The sequence below is a fragment of the Talpa occidentalis genome, unplaced genomic scaffold, assembly GCF_014898055.3.
Source record: "Talpa occidentalis isolate TD23 unplaced genomic scaffold, MPIMG_talOcc4v2.1 talOcc4.11, whole genome shotgun sequence".
NCBI classification, from domain to species: Eukaryota; Metazoa; Chordata; class Mammalia; order Eulipotyphla; family Talpidae; genus Talpa; species Talpa occidentalis.
The window spans coordinates 41,165,466-41,188,469 of NW_023601104.1; the positions used below are offsets into that span (position 1 = coordinate 41,165,466).

The 23,004-nt window shown below is 43.8% G+C and overlaps 1 protein-coding gene and 1 non-coding gene across 2 annotated transcripts; one reads left to right on the forward strand and one right to left on the reverse strand.

Annotated features, from left to right (window-relative positions):
• Window positions 1-524: 524 nt before the first annotated feature.
• On the reverse strand, window positions 525-8,440 carry PRMT5 (protein arginine methyltransferase 5). Its single transcript, XM_037503038.2, has 17 exons — window positions 8,220-8,440; window positions 7,444-7,562; window positions 7,047-7,132; window positions 6,745-6,879; window positions 6,243-6,355; window positions 6,031-6,080; window positions 5,072-5,235; window positions 4,777-4,938; window positions 4,525-4,602; window positions 4,375-4,433; window positions 4,165-4,287; window positions 3,903-4,078; window positions 3,253-3,362; window positions 2,611-2,704; window positions 2,360-2,476; window positions 2,091-2,155; window positions 525-1,077 (listed from the first exon to the last, which is right to left on the reverse strand). Exons 1-17 carry the CDS (start codon window positions 8,327-8,329, stop codon window positions 925-927), a joined length of 1,914 nt encoding a protein of 637 aa, XP_037358935.1. The 5' UTR covers window positions 8,330-8,440; the 3' UTR covers window positions 525-924.
• Window positions 8,441-8,683: 243 nt separating this feature from the next.
• On the forward strand, window positions 8,684-8,756 carry TRNAR-ACG (transfer RNA arginine (anticodon ACG)). The gene has a single exon. It is a non-coding gene; the product is annotated as a tRNA-Arg (tRNA).
• Window positions 8,757-23,004: the final 14,248 nt, after the last annotated feature.

Genomic DNA, 23,004 nt, shown 5'->3' on the forward strand with positions numbered 1-23,004 from the left:
AATACCTAATGTAGCTTCCCAAAAGGTAGCTGGTTATTGGGAGGCCAGAGGACCTGTGTTCTGGTTCTTACTTGATTAATAAGTTAATATTTTATCAATTTCAAATTCCTCCTCTGTAAGATGAAGAATTGTACTAGATATTTTAGGACTTCCAACTCTAATTTTAATCAAAAAGAGGTGGTTTCTTGCTGAAGATGCCTACATGGCTTCCAATTTCTCTCCCAGAAGGTAAAAAAGAGCTGCAGTAGAGCAGCTCAGGAAGGTGAAAGGGAAGTTGACGTCACTCACTAACCCATCTTCTTCTATGGTTGCAAACTGTATGCCTAATCATAGGTCCTAACAAACAAAACCTCTCTGTAGTCATTCAGAAAGGCTTATACCCAGGAGTTCACACGTCACCACTAAGCATCCTAAATAGGGAATAAAGCTAGACTCCTTTCAAACTTGGATAAGGGCACAGATCTGAGTGTGTGCAGGTTATAGTAAGGTGTGGGAAAAGAAAAGCAGAGGGCAGCAGGGGTGGAGCAGGAAAGGCTGTAACTTCACTTTATTTGTTTTTCCTCCTGCACAAAACCATCAAAACAGGAACAGAGACGGGAAGGGAAAGGGCTGAAAATGTGTTCAATCCGCATGTTCTCAGGGCTATCTGTGCCAGGAAGTGCTTGAAGCTGAGTGCTCATCAAGTAGCTTCAGATCCAGCACTAAATCTTCACACCTTGGCCTGAAGTCTTCACAGATTGACGGCTTAAGCCTTGCAGCTAATTCTCTTCCTTTCCCCACCTTTACATAAGGTGGGAAAGCAGACTGAAATGCTCTTCTCTGATGGGCAAAGGGAATCACAGCCCACAGATGTACCTGCATCTTCTGTGCTACAGGAACAGAACCTTAAGCTGCTTCCAAAACTCTGGACTTTTGCAGGCAAGGCTAGAGGCCAATGGTATATGAGCGACCCGTGGGGTTGTGAATAGCAGAACAGACTGGTGCTGTCACAGCCCACTCATACCACACCTTCTTGGAATTGCTGCATCGCCAGAAACGTACACAGATTGTCTGGCCTTCACGCACCGTAATGGGTTGCTGTAAGAAAAAAGACAAGAAGGTTCAGGGCAAAGCTAATGACTATATGTGGCAATGTATTGATCTGGGTGTGAAGATAAAATGATAATATTCCAATTCTGATGAAGCTTATTTGAAGTCTATCAGAACTAATATCTGAATTGAACAATCAGACAATGAACAAATAATCAAGTATGATAAGTTCCCTGAACAATCAGAGTGCTTGAAAGGGAGCGCTGACCTAGTCTAGGAGGTCAGAGGAAGCTTTCTGACAACAGGAATGTTTAAGGAAACCTGGAAGATAAGCTAGCTGAGTGAAGAGATGAACAAAGAGCTTTCCAGGCAAAAAAGAAAGATGTTAGAGTCTGAGACAGGAAAGATGGGATATTAGAGGAACCAAAGGTCCACAGGGCTGAAACAATGTAATGAAGGGAGTAGTAGCTTAAAAGGCAAGCTAAGACTAGATCACAACTCTCACAAGCAACATTCTAGATTTTGACCTTTATCCTAAAGGTAGTGGGAAGGCATTGAAGGGTTTTGAGCATGAGATGATCTGGTTTGAGTTTTTAAAAAATGACTCTTGGGCCTCCCCGGTGGCACAACTCAGCAGCATGGGCTAGATCCCTGGCCAGGGAGCTACCCACATGGGGCAGCAGACCTCTCCTGTCTCGCCCACTGCTCCCCTCAGCAGTGTACTTCAGTAGATCTGCCTGTCTGCTCCCCACTCTGTCTCTCGGTGACTCCTCTTATCTCTCTGCACCTCTGGCCTACACCCCAGCTCTTGTATGCATAAATAAATCTTAAAAAATGAAATAAAATAAAAAATAAAAAATGACTCTTGTTTATGGTAGAGATGTGGGAAAGTCAAGCAATCCATTGCTGATATCCAGATATTTACGATAGGGACCCAAGAGCACATGAGAGCAGAGCACGGGTTACAGCCAAGCACCAGTCTAGGGGGAGGGGAGAGGAGGGCAGAACACCAAAGGCCAAAATTACTTCTTCATCTATGGAATCTTAAAGGTGATTCCTACCTTAATGGGGAAGAGGATAGGAAACCATGAAAACATCCCAGGAGAGTGAGTCTCTGGACGGATGCCTGTGTGGACAAAATAATGAAAAAATTGAAATCTCCATGGCTGTGCTTTTTGCCTAGATCAAGTAGTCTCTTCTGTGAACACAGAAACAAGTAAGCAAAGATCCCCATTCACTAACTCCTGGGCTCCCAGTGACTTTAAATGAAACATGTATATAAGCTGCCCAGGCTGCTCTCAGCCCACCATCCACTGACCCAGACACTTACTCAGAGTGATGTCCTGGTAAAGCACCGTCTCAAAGTAGCCTGCAAAGCCATGCAGCACAGTGTTCACCTCCACAGGAAACTCCAAGGTGCAGTAGCGGTTGTTGTCAATCACAGGATCTGTCAGGGAAGAGTTGTGTGGGTAATGAGGGGCCAGAGCCATAGACGAAGCATGAGCAATAACCAGAAAGGTAAGTCTAGGGCAGGTAGGACCGGGAGGGTGAGTTCTCACACATCTAGCGGGAGGAACCCACCTCTGTTGGGATGGCTGAAGGTAAAACAGGGCTGCGGTGCAGAGAGCTGGTGGAAGTTGTGCAGCCGTACCACATAAGGCATCTCAAACTGGGCCTGTCCCAAAAGACAGAACAAGAGCTGGATAAGATAGGTAAGAAACACCAGTTTCTTCAGGGACAGACGCTCAAGCTTCAGGGACACATAAAAAGATAAAAACATAGTTCCATTTCCACTACTTCTCTACATCCTCAACTCTCCTTTCATCTCTTCTTCTCCAGTGGAAGAAAACGGACAGTAACATAGAAAAAGAAACGGACTAAAGTAAAGTCCTTGGGCCTCCCCAGTGGTGCAGCGGTTGAGCGCTGGGTTGCGAAGCTGCCCGCCTCTGCAGTGCCAGTTGGATCCCCAGCTGCTCCCCGGCCACTGGAGGAGGGTCCCGCATGGCGCGCAGACCTCTCCTGCCGCCCGCTGCTCCCCTCAGCAGTGTACTTCGGTCCTTCTGCCTGCTCTGCACCCCGCTCTGGCTCTGGTGAATTCTCTCGCCCTCCCGCACTTCTGACTGTACCCAGTGCTTGTATAAATGAATAAATAAATCTTAAAAAAAAAATTAAAAAAAATAAAATAAAGTCCTTAAAGCATTCTAGAAGAGGGTGGCTGTTTACCTCAGGGTCACGGTCCTTTTCCCGACAGGCTCGGACCTCATTGTACAGCTTGGATGAGGAGATGGGAGCCAGAAAGGAGGTATACTCCCCAGGGATGCTCACACCATCATCTGCCAAGCAGGAGGGTCACGTTAGTTTCCAGGGGATGGAAACTGTGTGTCTGAATTCATCAAAGACTCAAACCTCCCAAATCAAAACCAACCTAGGCAGCTTGATGTTGTCCCTCTCCCAAGCCCACCTGCTCCCCACTCCTGTCATCAGGGGGTTCCACTTCTAGGTTAATTTGGAGTCACTGGAAGGAAGGATTAAAACTGGAAGGAACCTAAAATATTCTAATCTAGTGGTTTTTAACTTTTATGGGGTCACAAAGCCCTTTGATACTTTGATGAAAGCTAAGCCCAAGAGATATATCATGTTGGCTCCAGGAGTCCACAGACCTCAGGTTAAAGGTCGGCTCTTGTCCACTGCTCTCATTTTATAGACATGAACATCAAGGTTCAGAAAGACTTCTTTTGTTAAGGGACTTACTGAAGTCTAACCTACCTTTCGCTCAATCCCTTAACTTCTTCCTAAGGTTGACGCCCGACTCACTACCCTCACCAGCTGATAATCCATTTCCCACACTCAGTACACCCCAGGCTTGGAGGCACCTTTCAGAAAGTGCTGGGCTCCATCCAGGCACTCAGGTGACAGTTCATTGTCAGCAAAGGAGCCCAGGAGCTCACTGACGATGATGTCGGCTTTCTCTGGAGCAACCCATTCCCGCATGTCTGATGAGACTACTGTCACCTGGCTTCCCCATTCTTCAAACTGCCAGTTCTCTAGCCTAAAACAGAGATGATACAAATGAGGGCACTGATAAGAAAAACTGGCACTAGGGACAAACCTCCCAGCAAGGACACCGTTACTCACGTTACCACAGCATTTGGGTTCTTCTCCACAGCATAGAGCTTTATCCGCCGGTCAGCCTGCTTGGCTGCCCGCAGGGAAGCATTCACCAGGGGACCCCGGCCTGCTCCCAGCACCATCAGCACCCTAAGAAAGAAAGGGGAAGAGTCAAGCTGACCTGATATCTAGAGAAGTCGGTGTGCAAACCTCTGGGACGGTGGGATGAGCACTCACTGGACATTGGTGTCTTTCTCATCTTCTGGCACTCGATCTAACAGACATTTATAAATGGCCTAAGGGGATGGAGAAAAGATATTATGAAACCCGCTCTCACCCACGTCATTTCTTTCTCAGGCTTGACCCAGTTTGGAACCCACACTCTACCTGCTGGTATTGAGAGTATTTGATGGGGTCCTTTTCAAACACTTCATAGGTCTGAGATTCCAGATTGTCCATCAATGGCTGATAATTGAGGGAAAGGGGAGTGTATGTTAGTCAGTTTCTAGCCAGGACAATGTACTAGAATACCAAAAACCACCTCGTCCTACCACGTCCTGAGCTTCGGTAGGATTTTAGGGTAAGTATCCTTAGGAGACATTTCCTCCCACCTCCCTTCACTCTGCAATTCAGGCCCACCTGGAGTGGGGACTGCAGATAGTCTTCATAGCCCTTGGCAAAGAGTTCATAAGCATTGGGTGGAGGGCGGTTCTGGCTCAAATATTCCAAGTACTGGAGGTAGGAACAGAACTCCTTTTCTGAGTGGTGGTTGGTGCCTGTGATGATGAACTGTACCTCCAACTGTGAGAGAAATCAGAATAGCAAACACAGTCCTGAAATTGCTCTCCAGAAACCAGAGTCAGCTCCATAGAAAAATATGTGAATACGGCAAGAGAATTAGGTGGAGCGCAATTAGAACCCTTCTATCACTCACCTTGAGCAGCCGGAAGATTAGCCTCTGATGCATCTTAGAAAGAACAGGAAATCCCTTTTTATTGGTCAGGAAAATACTGGTAGGGAGAATGGCTGCTTTGATGGGCTCTCCAAGCCAACGATCAATGACATGATTTGATGGGAGGTCAGCTCCAATTTCAAGGGCTACATAAGGGGGGAAAAATACCTGTCCATTACTGCTAGGTAAGAAGTCTTTCCTTGCTCTTTTGTACAAGATCTGTTTACTCCTTAAGAACATGGTAAACTGGGCCTCCCCGGTGGCGCAGCGGTTGAGCGCTGGGCTGTGAAACTGCCTGCAGCCTCCACGGCGCCGGTTCATCCCCGGCTGCTCCCCGGCCACGGGAGGAGGGTCCCGCATGGCGCGCAGACCTCTCCTGCTGCCCGCTGCTCCCCTCAGCAGTGTACTTCGGTCCTTCTGCCTGCTCTGCTCACCGCTCTGGCTCTGGTGAATTCTCTCACCCTCCTGCGATTCTGACTGTACCCAGTGTTTGTATGAATAAATAAATAAATAAATCTTAAAAAAAAAAAAAAAAGGTAAACTGAGGCATAAAGAAGCAAAACTGGGGCCTCCCTGGTGGCACAATCGGTTAACCCACAGCACTATGAAGCAGCCACTGCAGCATGAGTTCAATCCCCGGCCAGAGAGATGATCCACATGGAGCAGCAGACCTCTCCTGTCTCACCTGTTGCTCCCCTCAGCAGTATATTTCAGTAGATCTGCCTGTTCTGCTCCCCATTCTATCTCTGGTGAATCCTCTTACCCCCCTCCCCCCCCACTTCTGGTCTATACCCCAGTTCTTATATGCATAAATAAATAAATCTTAAAAAAAAAAAAGAAGCCAAACTGCCTGGCAGCAGCCAGATATACATGGAACTCTTAATTCTTATTCACAGGAAGTCAGAAAAGGGACACCTTTTCTAGGACACTCAAGAACTTACCCACTGCAATCCTCTTGCTATAGTCACACAAGGTTCGAAAGTTGTGCCACCTGTCCAGAGTCAAATACAGAAAATTATAATCAAATACCAATTACCACAAATACCAATTACCCACCAATTACCACAACTCAAGGAGACCTCCCTATAGGTTCCACTCTATAGTTTCCCTCACCCTACCCTCTGTCCTGGCACAGCAGCCAAAGGAGACATACCACATCCACGTCTTCTCCTCGCCACTGTACTCCTCTGCGTGTGTAGTTGGTGCATTCTCAATTACGTCATCTCTCAGGTCTTCTGGTGCCACCAACGGTACCCGCATCCAGAACTGCATATGACAAATACTCTATTTAGAACTCTGCTTTGAACTCACTGGGTTCAGAAAGAATGCCTCAACAGAACTTTGAATCAGATCTCAAATGAACCCCAATATATGCTCCTCCCAATGTGTGACTATATGCATGAGCATATGTATCTTATGTATATCCTTAGGTAAATGTCTACCTCGCCCTTTATTTTAACTGGAAGTTTCTAGAAATAATTCTACAGCCTATCTATTTTCTAACTCTCTGTTTACCACTTTTAGATGGAGGAGGTGTTAGGTGTTAGACATTTCATCTCTGCCAAGTGCACCCGTTACTTGGCTAGGAACAAGAAGGTACTTAGCACAGTCTGACTACCATAATATGCAGTAGGAAAGAAGGCCCTCAGTCATACCATGGAAGAGTGGTGGCCAGTGTGGATGTGGTTGGTCAAAACTCTGGCCAGGTTTGTGTTATCTTCCTGACTTAGAGGCAGCAGAAAAGCTGGAAGACCCAAATAGGCCCCAAAATTCAGCTCCTGTAACATGGCCTGGAATGGAGATAAAGAAGAAAATGTTAAGACCTAGCAATCCAAATAGTTTGAACTACATTACATCAGATTTACTATGTTATGAGGGTGTGGGGGAAAACTCCCCACCCAGACTGGTTTCAGACCTGATCTTTAGAAAGGTCCAATGAAGAGGCTAAAAAACTTACGGCTTCAGAGTTCCTACGAATCTTCTCCACTTTTGAGTCTGGACGAATCCACGGAGAAAGCTTTCCCACAATTAGCGTATTCCAGTCTGCGCTCCCCCACCCAAGAAAGACAAAGACTGAATGAGGTTCAGCACTTTACTTGTTCTATTTCTAGTTCTTAGGAGAGAATAGAGAGTAGAGATAAGAAGTAGTGTTTTTTATATCACAGGTATGGGAAGCCTGATGGAGATAGGGAAATAAGGCTTTTAGCAGGTAAGCAAGAAAACAAGAGTTATCTATATCCCAGGGACTAACCAATATATCCAAGTCAGGAAAGGAGAAGAATGAGGGCACCGATAAAACGTAAGTTGTTACTGCCTCTAATAATTAAGGGGCATAGGGGATGGATGGTCCCTACCCCTTCCTGACAGCAGTAGGTCTGATCGAGTCTGGGGGCCCGGCCGATTCTTAGCAGGTTCCTGAGTGAACTCCCTCTTGAAACGCGGGTGGAAGACAGGCATGCAGAGGAAATCAAACCTACAACCGCGACAGACCCGGATTCGTCACGTAAAGAGTGCAGCAGTGCCCAGAGATCCAAGCAACTGGATTAGGCTATCTCGATTCTGCACAACCCTTTCAGCTGCCATCAGTCACCCGACTGGACTGCTGAGTTCAGCCCACCTTGGGGCATCTCTCTTCCGCTGCACTGTGCCTCAACTTCTCCTCAAAACACAGCCATGGAAAAGATGAGTAAGGAGAAAAGATGAAAACCCACTCCAAGTAGAATTTTTTCTACTCTGCTGTCGCTGGTTTTCCAGGATTGTCACATCCAGATTTGCCCCAATACTGCCCATGTCTCCCACCTCAAGGTTTCTCTCTTCTCTCCCTTGCCCCCCAATACTTTCTCCCACTCTCAGACAATAACCTCGCTCTCCAAGGCCCTGGAGTTCTGAAAGGCCCCGTTTTGAGTTTCCCTGACAACTCCAACTTTCGGGCTCAGGGACCACACAGCCCCAGCAGGTTTTTCTTCCCTCGTAGCCCAGGGCCCGAGGCTTCTGCTCTCCATCCTCCAAGGAATTAATGGTTCCTCCCGCCCTCATCTAATCCCCTCCGACCCCCCTCATCCCTGCCTTTCGGGGATGACTAGCCTGCCCCTCTTTGTCCCCGAGGTGGGACAAAGGCCCGGGCCCTCACCCCTGCTTTGCCACAGCCCCCAGTGTGTCAGCTATTTCCGGGACGCAGTTCAGGTCCCTCCCGCTGGACACGCGGCTCCCACCGGCAGCTCCGACCGCCATGGCCGCCATCTTTCCCTCGCGCTGTCCACGCCGGGATTCCTCGATACCAACAGCCAATCACGAAGCCAGAGAAAGGCCCTCAGAAGGCGGGACGAGTCGCCCTAACAACCAGAGCGTCTCTCACAGCTCCGGACCCGGAGGCAGAGGGTGGGGAAATGGCTTTTCCCGCCAATCCGCGGACTGCACAGTGACGTGCGGTGTGACTCCGGGCGACGCACCAATCTCAGGGCCTGGTTCTCCGGGAGCTTCAATTTCCCATAATGCTTCGTGCGGTTATAGAATTCCGTTAAGAGACTACACGTCCCATGAAACCCTGCAGTATAAGCTTGAAGTTTCATTCTTGAGCCCAGCGCGATTGTCTCAGGGCCAGTGGCGCAATGGATAACGCGTCTGACTACGGATCAGAAGATTCCAGGTTCGACTCCTGGCTGGCTCGAGGAGACTGGGATTTCATTATGTTGCTTTGTGAAACATGGCCGAAAGCAACCATTTAGTCTCCCTTTCTTTCCTTAATTTTAAAAGTTTCTTGTTATCCTCTCATGCCCTAATTTTTCAGGCCTCGTTTTGTTGGCTTCTGCACATGATTAATCTCCGTTTTTCCCGTTATCTAATTCAAAGGTCTCTCTTATGGCCCTCCGTGGGTCCATCTGAACCGTAAGAAATCTGGCTTAATTGTCTAATGCTCTCAAAATGGCCTTATGTGGGCCTTAGTATGTTGTATGTATTTTTTTTAAGATTTATTTATTTATGCATACAAGAGCTGGGGTACAGGCCAGAGATGCGGAAAGTGAGAGGATTCACCAGAGACAGAGTGGAGAACAGAACAGGCAGACTGACCGAAGTACACTGCTGAGGGGAGCAGGAGGTGAGTCCGGGGAGTTCTGCTGCACCATTTGGGTTGCTCCCTGGCCCGCCCGGGATCGAACTCGTGCTGCAGAGGCTGTGGATTGCTTCATAGTGTGATGCTTAACCCCTTGCGCCACCAGGGAGGCCCCTGTATTTTTTTTTTTAATAGTATTATATTTTTAAATAGATTATGGTAACTCAACTACTAATTCCATATGATTCTACATCCCAACACAAAGAGGAAATAAACACCCACACCCCCCCCCCCACACACACACACACCACCTCCCCCTGAAGATAAAGAAAAGGGATTCTTGGAACTGCCTGACTGAGGCCTAAAAGAGCCAACATTTTCTTTCGTCAACAACTTACAGAAACCGAAAATAAGGAAAGGAATGAAGCAAGGGAAGTCATAGGCAGGGAATCTAGAGGTGTTGAGGACCTGGCAGAGTCAGTGGAAGAAAACACAGTACAAAGCCCTATGCAGGAGACACCTTGACAGAACATAGGGACTGACAGGCAGGGAGTGTGAGAAAGGGAAATCTGGGGTGATGCCCTGGGTTCTGGCCTCTCAGTGAGACAAATGAAAGAAGGGCCATGGTTTAAAGGAGAATCAGGGTTGGGGCTTGTACATGCTAAACTGGACCTCTAGGGGGCGCTGTGTAATAGAGAGTTGAATGAACTGTTCTGAACCAGACATGATTTGGAAATCGCCAGAAGAGAGGTAGTGATTGAAGCCCATGAGACTGAATGAGATCACCATCGCCTGTGGGGGACAGAGTCTTGGGAAATGCGGAAAGGTGTGGCTAGGATAAGCTCTAAGGAACTCTGGGTGCAATGTAAGTGCCCCCAAAAGATGAAAGTATGAAAGCCAAAGAACTAAGAGAATGCCTATGAAGCCTAAAAGGATTGGAGACACTTTTGTCCCATTTTCGACTTCATTTGATCCCTGCAGATATTATTGTTGTTGTTGTTATGCTGCTGCCTCTGAGGCTGTTGTTGTTACTAGGCTTTATTCTTTAAAACGGTTTTAGATTTACAGAAAAGTTAAGCAGATTGTCCAATGAGTTCTCATATGCCTCCCCACAACTTTCTCTATTATTAACACCTCATATAAGTATGGCAATGTGAAAAAATTCATGAACCAATACTGACATATTATTATTAAGTAAAGTCCACATTTTTTTACCTAATTTCCTTAGTTTTTACCTAATGTCCTCTTTCTGTTCCAAGATTCCCCCAGGATACCATATTACATGTAGTTGTTTCTTTAGACTCTTCTTGGCTGTGACAGTTTATCATACAGTCTTTGTCTTTGATGATCTTTAGAGTTTTGAAGAATACTATTCCAGGTATGCTGCAGGATACCCCTCTATTGGAATTTGTCTAATGATTTTCTTTTTTTTTTTTCAAACTTTTTTTTTAAAGATTTTATTTTTATTTATACAAGAACTGGGGTACAGACCAGAGGCATGGGAGGGTGAGAGAATTCACCAGAGACAGAGTGGGGAGCAAAACAGGCAGACAACTGAAAACACTGCTGAGGCAAGAGGTGGTTGCATCAGGAGAGTTCTGCTGCACCATGTGGGTATCTCCCTGGCAGGCTGGGAATTGAACCTGTGCTGCAGAGGCTGTGGACAGCTTCACAGCACTGTGTTCAACCCGCAGTGACACCGGGGAGGCACTGTCTAATGATTTTCTCATGCTTAGAGTGAGTTATGGGTTGGGAGGAGGAAGATCACAGAGATTAAATGTTATTTTCATTACACCAAGAGTACATACCATCACTACAGCTAATGACTATCGATGTAGGCCTTTATCACCTGGCAGAAGTAGTGTTTTTTCAGGTTTCTGCATTGTAAAATTACCCTACCCACACTCTTTTCATCCTTCACTCTTTTTTTTTCTTTAAAGATTTATTTATTTATTTATGCATACAAGAGCTGGGGTAGAGGCCAGAGATGCTGCGGCAGGAGCCAGGGGGGTGGGGGCCGGGGGGGGGGCGGCCAGAGTGAGAGGATTCACCAGAGACAGAGCAGGGAACAGAACAGGCAGACTGACTGAAATACACTGCTGAGGGGAGCAGCGGGTGAGACAGGAGAGGTCTGCTGCCCCATATGGGTTCTTCCCTGGCAGCTGGGGATCAAACTTGTGCTGCAGAGGGTGCGGATTGCTTCATAGTGTGGTGCTTAACCCCTTGCGCCACCAGGGAGGCCCTCATCCTTTACTCTTTGGAAGTCACTGTGTGTATCCCACACTTAAGGAGTGGGGAATTATGCTCTCCCTTCTTTAGGGTGGAGTTTCTACATAATTTATTTGGATTCTTTCCTGCAAGATTTGTAAGTAGGAGTTTGTCTACAGGAAAAGGGTGAGTGCTCTGGCAACATTTTGTGGAGGAGCCCTGCTTGTCCCCAGTGGTGCCCAACCAAACTATTTTCACAGAAGACTTATTAGATGCTGCTTCTTCAGAAGCTAATTATCTGGGCTGTGAACCATCTGTGCTCCTGGCATCTCCCCCCATGTCAAGCTTGTGGCTGCTCTATTGGTTGTTATAGTTAGCTTTCATAGGTGAGAGGGAAACAATACTATCAATTTTCCCATCAGTTAAAATAATTTTAAAAGGACTCACGTAAAAAGAATCCTAGAATTTCTGACTGACCTTAGTGTGAGTTTAGACAGGCTGAATTTCATTTGTCTGTGAAATTTTATTTCATTCAAAATATAACAAGCATGACATTATGTAACAAGCATGATGTTATGTAACAAGCATGACGTTAAACAGTCCCCAATAATTCCATACCAAATGGTTCCCGGCCTTTCCTACAGGACTTTCCTGTGTCCTTATTTATTTATTTATTTTTAAAGATTTCTTTATGCATATAAGAACTGGGGCACAGGCCAGAGGTGTGGAGCGTGAGAGGATTCACCAGAGACAGAGTGGGGAGCAGAACAAGCAGATTGACTGAAATACACTGCTGAGGGGAGCAGCGAGGGGAACAGGAGAGGTCTGCTGCACCATGTGGGCGGGGGAATCGAAGTTGTGCTGCATTGGCTGCAGATAGCTTCATAGTGCAGCGACTTAACCCCTTGCACCACAAAGGTGGCCCTGTCCTGTGTCTTTAAACAAACAAACCAGCATGTGCTGTGGATCTGTCCATATGAGCTATAAAGAAGCAAAGGAAGACTGAAAAAGAATATAACCTTGCAAAGCACTTAACCTAGCCATGAAGTCGAAATTGGTGAAGTCTGTCATGTTCTTCTTCCCTCTACTCAGCCCTCCATGCTGAACTCTCCTGAAGCTTGTGGATCACTGTTACCACCTACACTAAATGTAGGCCTTTGCTGGGATGAAGATGGTAAGGCAGGACAGCCAACACCCTGTGCTTGAAATAATGTTACTTTCTCCAACATGAGCCAGTGACCAACAGGCAGAGCACAGGAAACTTCTGGAAGGGAAGGAATACCCATTCCCAGATAATCCCCTTGGCCCTTGCTGCATTCTTTACCTTCAGGCCAGCTCTTCTGTTTTTTTATATCTTTGTTTAAACACCTCCAGCCCATTGTAAAACCTCCTTTCATCTTCTCTTGTGCTCCCCTTCCTCAGCACTAACTTCCCTCCCCAGGACCACCTTGGCTCACCTCTGTGCCTGCCCAGCCAACAGCACTCTTCAACACCAAAATAATGGCTCGTTTGACCCTCCTACTGCTCCAAATTGCTTCTTCACAATCAAGGCTGTCCTCCAGCTACAAAAGTGGCAGAGTTACTGAGGCAATATAATCTATGCCAATTTGCATCCTCTTCTTTGACATCTCTATTATACAGTATTTATCTGTCAAAATGAATAGAAAGTAGAAACTGTTCTGGAACATACAAAAGGATGAAAAGCGACCTAATTTGTTTATGATGCTGGAATATACCTAATATCAAAACCTGTCAGAAATAACACTCCCCCAAAAATATGTAGACCAAGCTCACCTATTAATATAAATGTACAAATCCTAAAATATTTCAGATTAACACATAAAGCTCAACATAAAAAGTATATTATCATAATAATACAACCAGTTAGGGATTATCCCAGGAATTAGCACAAGGTGAGGTAGTAAGAAATTTATTTAAAACTAGATAAAAAATAAGCCAAACAAGAAAAACATTGGAACATTTTTAATAGTTACCAAAGAATATTTCAAATTCTCTAGTTTCAATTCCGTTTTCTATAAACATTCTTAATAGTTCTAAAAGAATTGTTCTATATATATATGAAGTCAACAATTTATGTAAAGATAAAAAAAAAACAATGTCCAGTCTCATTGTTTATTTAATATTATGCTGAAAAACTCAATACAATGAGACTGGAAATTTAAAAAAGGGATTATTACTTTTGTAAAGAGACAGATAAATTTATTATTGTTTACAGATAATACAGTTGTATATGTAGAAATCCATGAGATTAAATTCTTTTTTTTAAAGATTTATTTATTTATGCATACAAGAGCTGAGGTACAGGCCAGAGATGCAGGGGCTGGGGTGGGGGTGGTGAGAGGATTCACCAAGACAGAGTGGGGAACAGAACAGGTGGATCTACTGAAATACACTGCTGAGGGGAGCAGCGGGCGAGACAGGAGAGGTCTGCTCCGCCATGTGTGTTGCTCCTTGGCCGGCTGGGGATTGAACTTGTGTTGCAGAGGCTGCGGATTGCTTCATAGTGTGGTGCTTAACTCCTTATACCACCAGGGAGGCCCCCAGATTCAATTCTCAAAGGATGATAATTAATTATAAAATTCAGAGATAAAAAAACCTGTAGATTTCTTATGTACTAAGAATAATCAGAAGACATAATTACTGAAAAATATCCCAATAATATGATAGTTTAGACAACAGCCTTTGGAACCAGGTCACAAGAGTTTAAAGTCATGTTCATCCATGTAAACCTAACTCCACTGACCTCAGTCTCCTTACCCACAAACTAGAATAAATAATAATTTTTGTCTCATAAAGCTGTTTTGTAGATTGAATTAGTAAATACAGTAAAGCATTTAGGGCCTACCCTACATATAGTAATCATTCAATATCCATTAGCTATTGTGATTTGTACTTTCTCCATTGACAGCAATACAATAGACCACCATAAAATACTTAATGATAACTTTACTGACAAAATGTAAGGAACCTATAAAAGAAAATTACAAAAGTTTGCAGGGAATAAAGCCTAAAAAAGTAGAGAGATAAACCATGTTCTTAGGAAAAAATGAATCTTATAAAGATATCAATTGTGACCAAATTAATTTCTCACTTTTACAATCTTCAATCACAATTCTAATGGAATCTTTTGTTACTTGATAAATTGATTCTACTATTCATCAAACAAAAATCGGTAATACCATACCACATTGCTAAAAATATAGAGCAAAGAAAATTCACAAAAAGGAGAAAGGAGGAACTCTCTAGTGGTGCAAGGGATTAAGTCTCAGTCCTGTGAAGCTATCCCCAGCCACTGCAGCACTAGTTCGATCCCCTGGCCAGGGAGCTAACCCACATATGGCACAGCAAACCTCTCCTGTCTCACCCAGTGCTCCCCTCAGCAGTGTATTTTGTAGATCCACCTGTTCTGTCCCCCACTCTGTCTCTGGTGAATCCTCTCACCTCCCTGCCACCCCAGCACCTCTGGCCTACACCCCAATTCTTGTATGCATAAATAAATGAACTTTAAAAAAAAAAAGGAGAAAGGAGAGGGCATTTCCTCTCTCTATATTTTTTTAAGATTTATTTATTTATGCATACAATAGCTGGGGTACAGCCAGAGATGTGGGGGGTGAGAGGATCCACCAGAGACAGAGCAAGGAACAGAACACAGGCAGACTGACTGAAATATACTGCTGAGGGGAGCAGTGGGCGAGACAGTAGAGGTCTGCCTCGCCATGTGGGTTTCTCCCTGGTCTGCCGGGGATGGAACTCGCGCTGCGGAGGCTGTGGATTGCTTCATAGTGTGGTGCTTAACCCCTTGCACCACCAGGGAGGCCCTCTATGTTTTTAGCCCCTTACTCAACCCTTTTATGAAACAAGCAACATATGAGTAAAGGGCTACAAAAAACATGCAGTTGGTACAAGAATAGAAGAAAGAGCTAAACCAATAGCCCAGAAACAGATCAGTTGTGTATGTGTGTGATTAAATAAATGAATTTAATTTGTAATAATAGTAACAACTTACATTTATTAGTCATTATTTTGTGTCAGGTTCTATGAACAGCACTTTACGTTCACAGGAACCTTGTAAGGTAGGAATTATTCATCTATGGGTAAATGAATTAAGTCTTAAGAGGTTGAGTGATTTGCTTCCCTAAGAAGGGGTTTAGATAGGGGACAAACCTAGGTCAATGGGCTCCGTAGCCTTTATTCTTAATCTTAAGACATATCATCTATAATTTCCCTTCAAGGAAGCTCTCCTAGACAATCTTCGCAAACTGGGACAAAGATTAATTAAGGGAAATGCTTAGTGTAGCATTTTGTATGACTACAAAAAATGTGAAACAAGTTACTATCCTATGGGGATATGGTTAAACAAATCATCCATGCAGTAAAATCCTAAGCAGCCATTAAAATCAATGTTGTCAGAGAAAATTTAATAACATGGAGAAATGCTCATGATACGCCATTAAGTGACACAGATTACAAATTGTGCGTACAGAATGACCTCAATATATGGGCGGAAATTGTGTTTTTCAATTTTTCTATAACAAGCATGCTTATACTATATGGAAAACATTTTTTTTAAGTATAGAAAACCTGTAATATTGCCCTGGTCTTTCTGCTTGTTTCTCTCCCTTCTTTTAAAGGTCCGGCCAACCTCCCCTGGTGGCGCAGCGGTTGAGCACTGAGCCTCTGCAGCACCGGTTCGATGCCCGGCCGCCAGTGAGGGTCCCGCATGGCGCGTAGACCTCTCCTGCCGCCCGCTGCTCCCCTCAGCAGTGTGTTTCATCAGTCTGCCTGTTCTGTTTCCCTCTCTGGCTCTGGTGAATTGGCTTGCCCTCCCGTACTTCTGACTGTATCCAGTGCTTGTACAAATAAATAAATAAATAAATAAATAAATAAATAAATAAATAAAGGTCTGGCCAACACCTCCTCCTCTGCAGGTTCTGGTATCTGTCTACTCTTCATCAGTTGCTCTTAACTGATAGCAATAAAGTAATAGTCCTCCCAGGCAGATCAATAGTTATTAAGTCCTACTATATGGTAGGCACTTTAAATATCTCACTTAATTTTCAGGACATCATCTTGTGGGGTAGGAATTATTAATATACTCATTTTGTAGATGAGAAAACTGAGGTTAAATGTCTTAAACAAAATTATACTTCAATTAAATGAAAGAATCAGAATAAGAATCAGTTCTTTTGATTCCCATCTCGTTTTTTTTTCTCTTATAGTACCCTTTCTCAAAATGTTTATAGCCTAAAAACTTTGGGGTTTCCTGAAACCTTTTTAGGATTTTCAGCAAGAACTCCTACACATTCTGTGAGGCCAGATTTTCCATATTCAACCAAAACCACATATAAATACTGAAAGCAGATATGAGAATCTAATTGTCTTTTTTTTTTTTTAGATTTATTTATGCAAAGAAGAACTGGCATGTAGGTAAGAAGCGGGGTGTGGGGTGGGGATGGGTGGGTGGTGTGAGAGGATTCACCAGAGACAGAGTGGGGAGCAGAACAGGCGGACTGATTGAAATACACTGCTGAGAGGAGAAGCAGGCAAGACAGGAGAGGTCTGCTGTACCATATGTGTACACAGGCTGGTGGTAGAACTCAAGTTGCAGTGGTGGTAGGTGATAACAGGTGATAGTGTGCTGAGACTTAACCACTGCCACCAAGGAGGCCCAATTGTCTTCTATTAAGGCAGATATCAAGGAGATTTGCAAAAACACGTCTCTTGTTACATTTGTTTTTACATTTTTTTGTTTTGGATAATAGGGTTTTCTTTTTTCTTCATTCAAATGTATTACTTATATCAACATGCAGTGGGTTTATTTTTTAAGAATTAAATAAACTGGGGGCCTCCCTGGTGGCACAGGGGTTAAAAGTCTCAGTGCTATCAAGCTATTGCCAGCCACTGCAGCATGAGTTCAATCCTGCCTAGGGCTAAGGAGCTAACCCACATGGAGCTGCAGACCTCTCCTGAGGGGAGCCTGTTGCTCCCCTCAGCAGTATATTTCAGAAGATCTGCCTGTTCTTCTCCCCACTCTGTCTCTAGTGATCCTCTCTCCCTCACACACACACCCTCTGGCCTAGACCCTAGTTCTTGTATGCATAAATAAACAAAAATAAAAAAATAAATAAGAATTTTATTTAAAGATTTATTTATTTATGCATACAAGAACTGGGGTACAGGCTAGAGGTGTGGGGCTGAGAGGATTCACCAGAGACAGAGTGGGGAGCAAAACAGGCAGACTGACTGAAATACACTGCTGAGGGGAACAGCGGGTGAGTCAGGAGAGGTCTACTGCACCATGTGTGTTGTTCCCTGGCCAGGCATCAAACTCATGCAGAAGTGGATGTAGACAGCTCCATAGGTTGCATCTTAATCCCTTGCGCCATCAGGGAGACACCAAGAATTCTTATAAAATAATTTAGTAAACTGATATTTAACAATTTTCTCAGTTTTAATATCTTATTAGAAAATATTCAGTTTATTAAGTGCTATGACTGTCTGGAATATTGGCTACACCATCTCAATATGTAAATAACAAATCACATTTCAATCTCAAATTTAGATTAACTAATTTTTTAGTTGCTTTTCTCTAACAAGAACAACTAACCTGGGCCTCCCCTGGTGGCGCAGCGGTTGAGCACTGGGCTGCGAAGCTGCCTGCAGCCTCTGCAGCACTAGTTCGATCCCTGGCCACCAGCAAGGGTCCCACATGGCGTGACAGACCTCTCCTGCCTCGCCCGCTGCTCCCCTCAGCAGTGTATTTCGTCAGTCTGCCTGTTCTGTTCCCCACTCTGGCTCTGGTGAATTCTCTCACCCTCCCGCACTTCTGACTGTACCCAGTGCTAGTATAAATAAATAAATAAATCTTTAAAAATAAAAACAACTAACCTATTCTATATTTTGTTTTCTTCCGTCTTTAGCTTTTTTTTTTTTTTTTTAATTTATTATTTATACAAGCACTGGGTACAGTCAGAAGCGCGGGAGGGTGAGAGAATTCACCAGAGCCAGAGCGGGAAGCAGAGCAGGCAGAAGGCCTGAAGTACACTGCTGAGGGGAGCAGCGGGCGGCAGGAGAGGTCTGCGCGCCACGTGGGACCCTCCTCCCGTGGCCGGGGAGCAGCCAGGGATCGAACCGGCGCTGCAGAGGCTGCGGGCAGCTTTGCAACCCAGCGCTCAACCGCTGCGCCACTGGGGAGGCCCCGTCTTTAGCTTTTTAAATGATCAAATAAACTTCAAATAATTATCCTCAACTTTTTCCGAATAACAAATGTCTGTTTTTAGGTAGACTTGCATTCGTGTATTTGATATAACTCAATGGCACTTTATCTGTAGTGAGAGAGGGCAATAAAGTTTGAATGAATATTAAAAAAAAAACTACTTAAACCCTTCTCATTAATTGTTACCTCCTTCCTTCTGGCGTAATACATAAAGTTCTTTTGGTTCTGTGTTTGCCACTAATAATTGCTTAAGTAAAACTGAGCTCCAATCAAGATCATATTTAAAGATCAAAGCAGTTGAGACTGAATGAAGCTTAGGTACCACATGTTCCCAGATCTTGGCAAAGAGTTACATTCAAGAAATATTCGAGAAAAGAAATAATTTTCTTTTTCTGATCTCCTTCAGAAAGACTGTTGATATTCTCTCAGTTTTAACTTTTAATAGTAGAAAAATCTATAGATAAAACTTACATAAACAAAAGCTCTTTGGTGTCCTTAAAAGTCATGGGGTAGGGGCTTCCCAGGTGGTGCAGGGGTTAAACACAGAGCTATCAAGCCACTGCAGCATGAGTTCCATCCAGGGAACAACCCACATAGCACAGCAGACCTCTCCTGCCTCGCCCCCTGCTCCCCTCAGCAGTGTGTTTCAGTACATCTACCTGTTCTGCTCCCCACTTTCTGGTAAATCCTCTCTCACCCCCCCTGCACCTCTGGTTTACAACCCAGTTCTTATATGCATATATATATACATCTTTAAAAAAAAAATTAAATAAAATTAAAAATTATGCAGTAAAGGAGTCTTGAGACCAAAAAGACTGAAACACCTGATTACAAACTGTAACCCTCCAAGAGCTTCTGGTGTGTAGACACCAGCACTGTAGTGGCAGTTCAAGGCTATGCATGACAAGTACCTTTAAGAAGTTGTGACTAAGTACTGTGGGATTTAAATGATAGTGAGACATTTTCTAGCTGGAGTGATAATGGGGAAACCATATTTGAAGTGGACTTCAAAGATGATAGAATTTTATGAGCAGAAGAGGTCTTGTCAGGAGGATAGAACCCTAACAAGCACTGGAGAGCATGAAAGGGTGAATAAGCCCAAGGGGGTAGGAGGTGAAAGGTATGGTAAATGGAGGGTGTTAATAGTGGGAAAAGTCTGGCTTCAATCCACACCTGTGGCAAGTGGATGGTATTTGGTATGCAGTAGGGAAACCTGAAACGTTTTGAAGTGAGAAATGACAAAATGAAGTGAGAATTGTAAATTACTTATGTGAACCAAATTAGATTCATAAATATTGACCTGGCATCAGAGTATAAGATGAACGGAGGGATAGCTGGAACAATTTGCAGGGGTCCAAAATGAGGATCTGAATAGGGCGGTGCAGTAGTAGGAGAAAGATGCCCATTGACCACACTGGCTGGTCTCAGAGTGGCAGGACATTGGTGAGGTCTTCTGGTTAAGACAAGGCCCCAGCTTTGTGACCAGAGTTTTCTATCACAGCGTCCTATTTCTCCAATTCCCTACAACACTTCCTAGAGATTGATATTTATACAGCAATGCCAATGTCCATGGGAGAATAGCATTTTCTAGTGGCAAGATATTTATCTGATGCGTGGGTCCTCCCCTTCCCAGGGTCATAGGGATAATCAAAACAATAAGCATGATGTCAGAGGCCTCCCTGGTGGTGCAGGGGTTAATTCTCAGTGCTATAAGCTATAGCCAGCCACTGCAGACCTCTCCTGTCTCACTCCCCTCAGCAGCGGATTTCAGTAGATCCACCTGTTCTGCTCCCCACTGTGTCTCTGGTGAGTCCTCTCACCCCCAGCACCTCTGGCCTGTACCCCAGTTCTTGAGTGCATAAATAAAAAAAATGAATCTTTAAAAAAAATAGGCACGATGTCTCTTGGAGAGTGTGTGGGGCTGGAGGGTTACAGGGAAGGTTAGAGGGAGGGGTCAATCTTACTTTTTACCATTATATACTTTCATTTTTTAAAAGATTTATTTATTTATGCATACAAGAGCTGGGGTATAGGCCAGAGGTGCGGGGGGGTGGGGGATGAGAGGATTCACCAGAGACAGAGTGGGGAACAGAACAGGAAGATTGACCAAAGTACACTGCTGACGGGAGCAGTGGGTGAAATCAGGAGAGGTCTGCTGTGCCATGTGGGTAGCTCCCTGGCCGGCCAGGGATCGAACTTGTGCTGCAGAGTCTGCAGACAGCTTCATAGGTTGCGTCTTAACTCCTTGCGCCACCAGGGAGGCCCCTATACTTTCATTTTTTAAAAAGATTTATTTATTTATGCATACAAGAGCTAGGGTGCAGGCCAGAGGTGTGGGGGCTAAGAGGATTCACCAGAGACAAAGTGGGGAGCAAAACAGGCAGATCTACTGAAATCCACTGCTGAGGGGAGCAGCAGGTAAGACAGGAGAGGTCTGCTGTGCCATGTGGGTTAGCTCCCTGGTTGGGGATTGAACTCATGCTGCAGTGGCTACAGAGAGCTTCATAGTGCTGAGACTTACCCTCTTGTGCCACCAGGGAAGCCCCCATTTTATACCTTCATTTTGATTTTTTTTAACAAGGCATTTTTTTAAAGCCAATAGATTGTTTTAAAATCCCTACATTTTTGAGCAGCACTGTTGCAGGCAAATGTTTAATTTTCTTTAAGCTTTTGGAAACTTAAGAAACAGCTAGTTGTCCCTCCCCAGGCTATTTAGGGACCAGGGCTGGGAACCACTGTCTCAGAAGCCATTTTGCTTTCTCAGGCAGTTAGAAATTTAAACATTTTTCAAGCCCCAGCTCTCCAGAGTCTTGATTGAAGCCGTAAGCTTTTTTCTCAATTTTTAGTCATTTAAGAGGAAGGTTTTACTTGGTGCATCATTTGCTCTTTCCTACCTGTGCCTTCACACACGGCTCCTTCTTTATCTTTGCCCCTTTTTCCAAAATTCTATCTTAAACTCACCTCTACAAAGCCTGAACCAAATCTGCCTCCCCTACTTTCTACATCAATTTACTTCTCTTGGTTTATAGCCACATTTATTTGCATCTCCTGTTACTTTATATTCTTGTACTATCTTGTGTGTCCTTTGTTTATAGGCTACAAACATTGAGGATTGGGTCCATTTCTTTATTATCTTTATTATTTCAAATACTAAAACCTAGTATGGTTGAGGATGAGCGCCTAATTAAATGAGGAGATGCTGAATGACATAATAAATGTCAGGAAGAACTATTTTGAGATTTTTGATGTTCATTTCCAGATGCTACTACTTACAAAGGGTAAATGTACCTTCATATACTAGAAGAAATCTGGCAGTTACCACCTCAACAGAGCAATCAAATTCAGCATAATTAATAATGACATAGTCTGACCTGATGTGGCTCCAGGGTGAGGTAATATAAAGTACATAATGTCATCTCTTAAGTATTCCTCGCAAAAATGTTTAACCTGAATCTAATAAAACCTGTTTACAGGAAATGTAGGCTTACTGAACTACCCAATGGAACTTTCTGCAATTGTGTAAATGTTCTGTGTCTGAACTAATACAGTAACTGTCAACTATTAATTTTATTTCTTTTTAACTTAAATTTGAATTTAAATAGCTACTTGTGGCTAGTAGCTACTACATTGTACAGAAGAGGAACAAGTTAACCACCACAGGAAACAATTAGACAATGGGACATTCTACAAGGTAACCAGTCTGGATTTTTCAGGAAGTCAATCTCATTAAAGAAAAAAAAAAGTGGGAGTTAAACTAACATCCAGATATAACACATGAACCGGTACTGGAATCTACATCATGGAAGAAAAATCCTGAAATTTTGAACAGATATGAAATCATTAATCTTTTAGGTATAATAATTGTATTATACAAGGGAGGACCTCATCAATCTTGTAAGTATAATAATTGCATTATACAAGGGAGTGTCTTTATTTTTAGGAGTTGACTGCTTATTTAGGGAATGAAATGTCATATCTATAACTTGAGTCCTAAATTAATTCAGAAAAAAAAGTTTAACTAAAGAAGAGGAAAATACAGAAAAGCAAAATGTCAGCAATTGTTGAATCTAACAGTATACTGGTACTTATGGCAGTGTTCTTTTAACTTTTATGTAGGTTTGAAAGCTTTCCCCAAAAGAAGTTGGAAAAAACTAGAGAACTAAACAATATTGACTATTTCTGAATTTTTCCATTAATCTATTAACTATTTTGTGTAAGCCTACATTTTTCTTTAAAGATTTATTTATTTATGCATACAAGAGCTGGGGTACAGGCCAGATATGTGGGGGTAAGAAGATTCACCAGAGTGGGAAACAGAACAGGCAGATCCACTGAAATACACTGCTAAGGGGAGCAGCTGGTCTTCTGTGCCATGTGGGTAGCTCCCTGGCCGGCTAGGATCGAACTCAAGCTGCAGAG

Excerpts from the sequence above, each read along its gene's own strand:
- PRMT5 (XM_037503038.2), bottom strand. The coding sequence starts at position 8,329 with ATGGCGGCCATGGCGGTCGGAGCTGCCGGTGGGAGCCGCGTGTCCAGC. Across the intron at positions 4,603-4,776 it reads ATCTGCAGTCCCCACTCCAG|CCATTGATGGACAATCTGGA; the intron begins GTGGGCCTGAAT and ends CTCAATTATCAG. Across the intron at positions 4,288-4,374 it reads GAGAAAGACACCAATGTCCA|GGTGCTGATGGTGCTGGGAG; the intron begins GTGAGTGCTCAT and ends TTTCTTTCTTAG.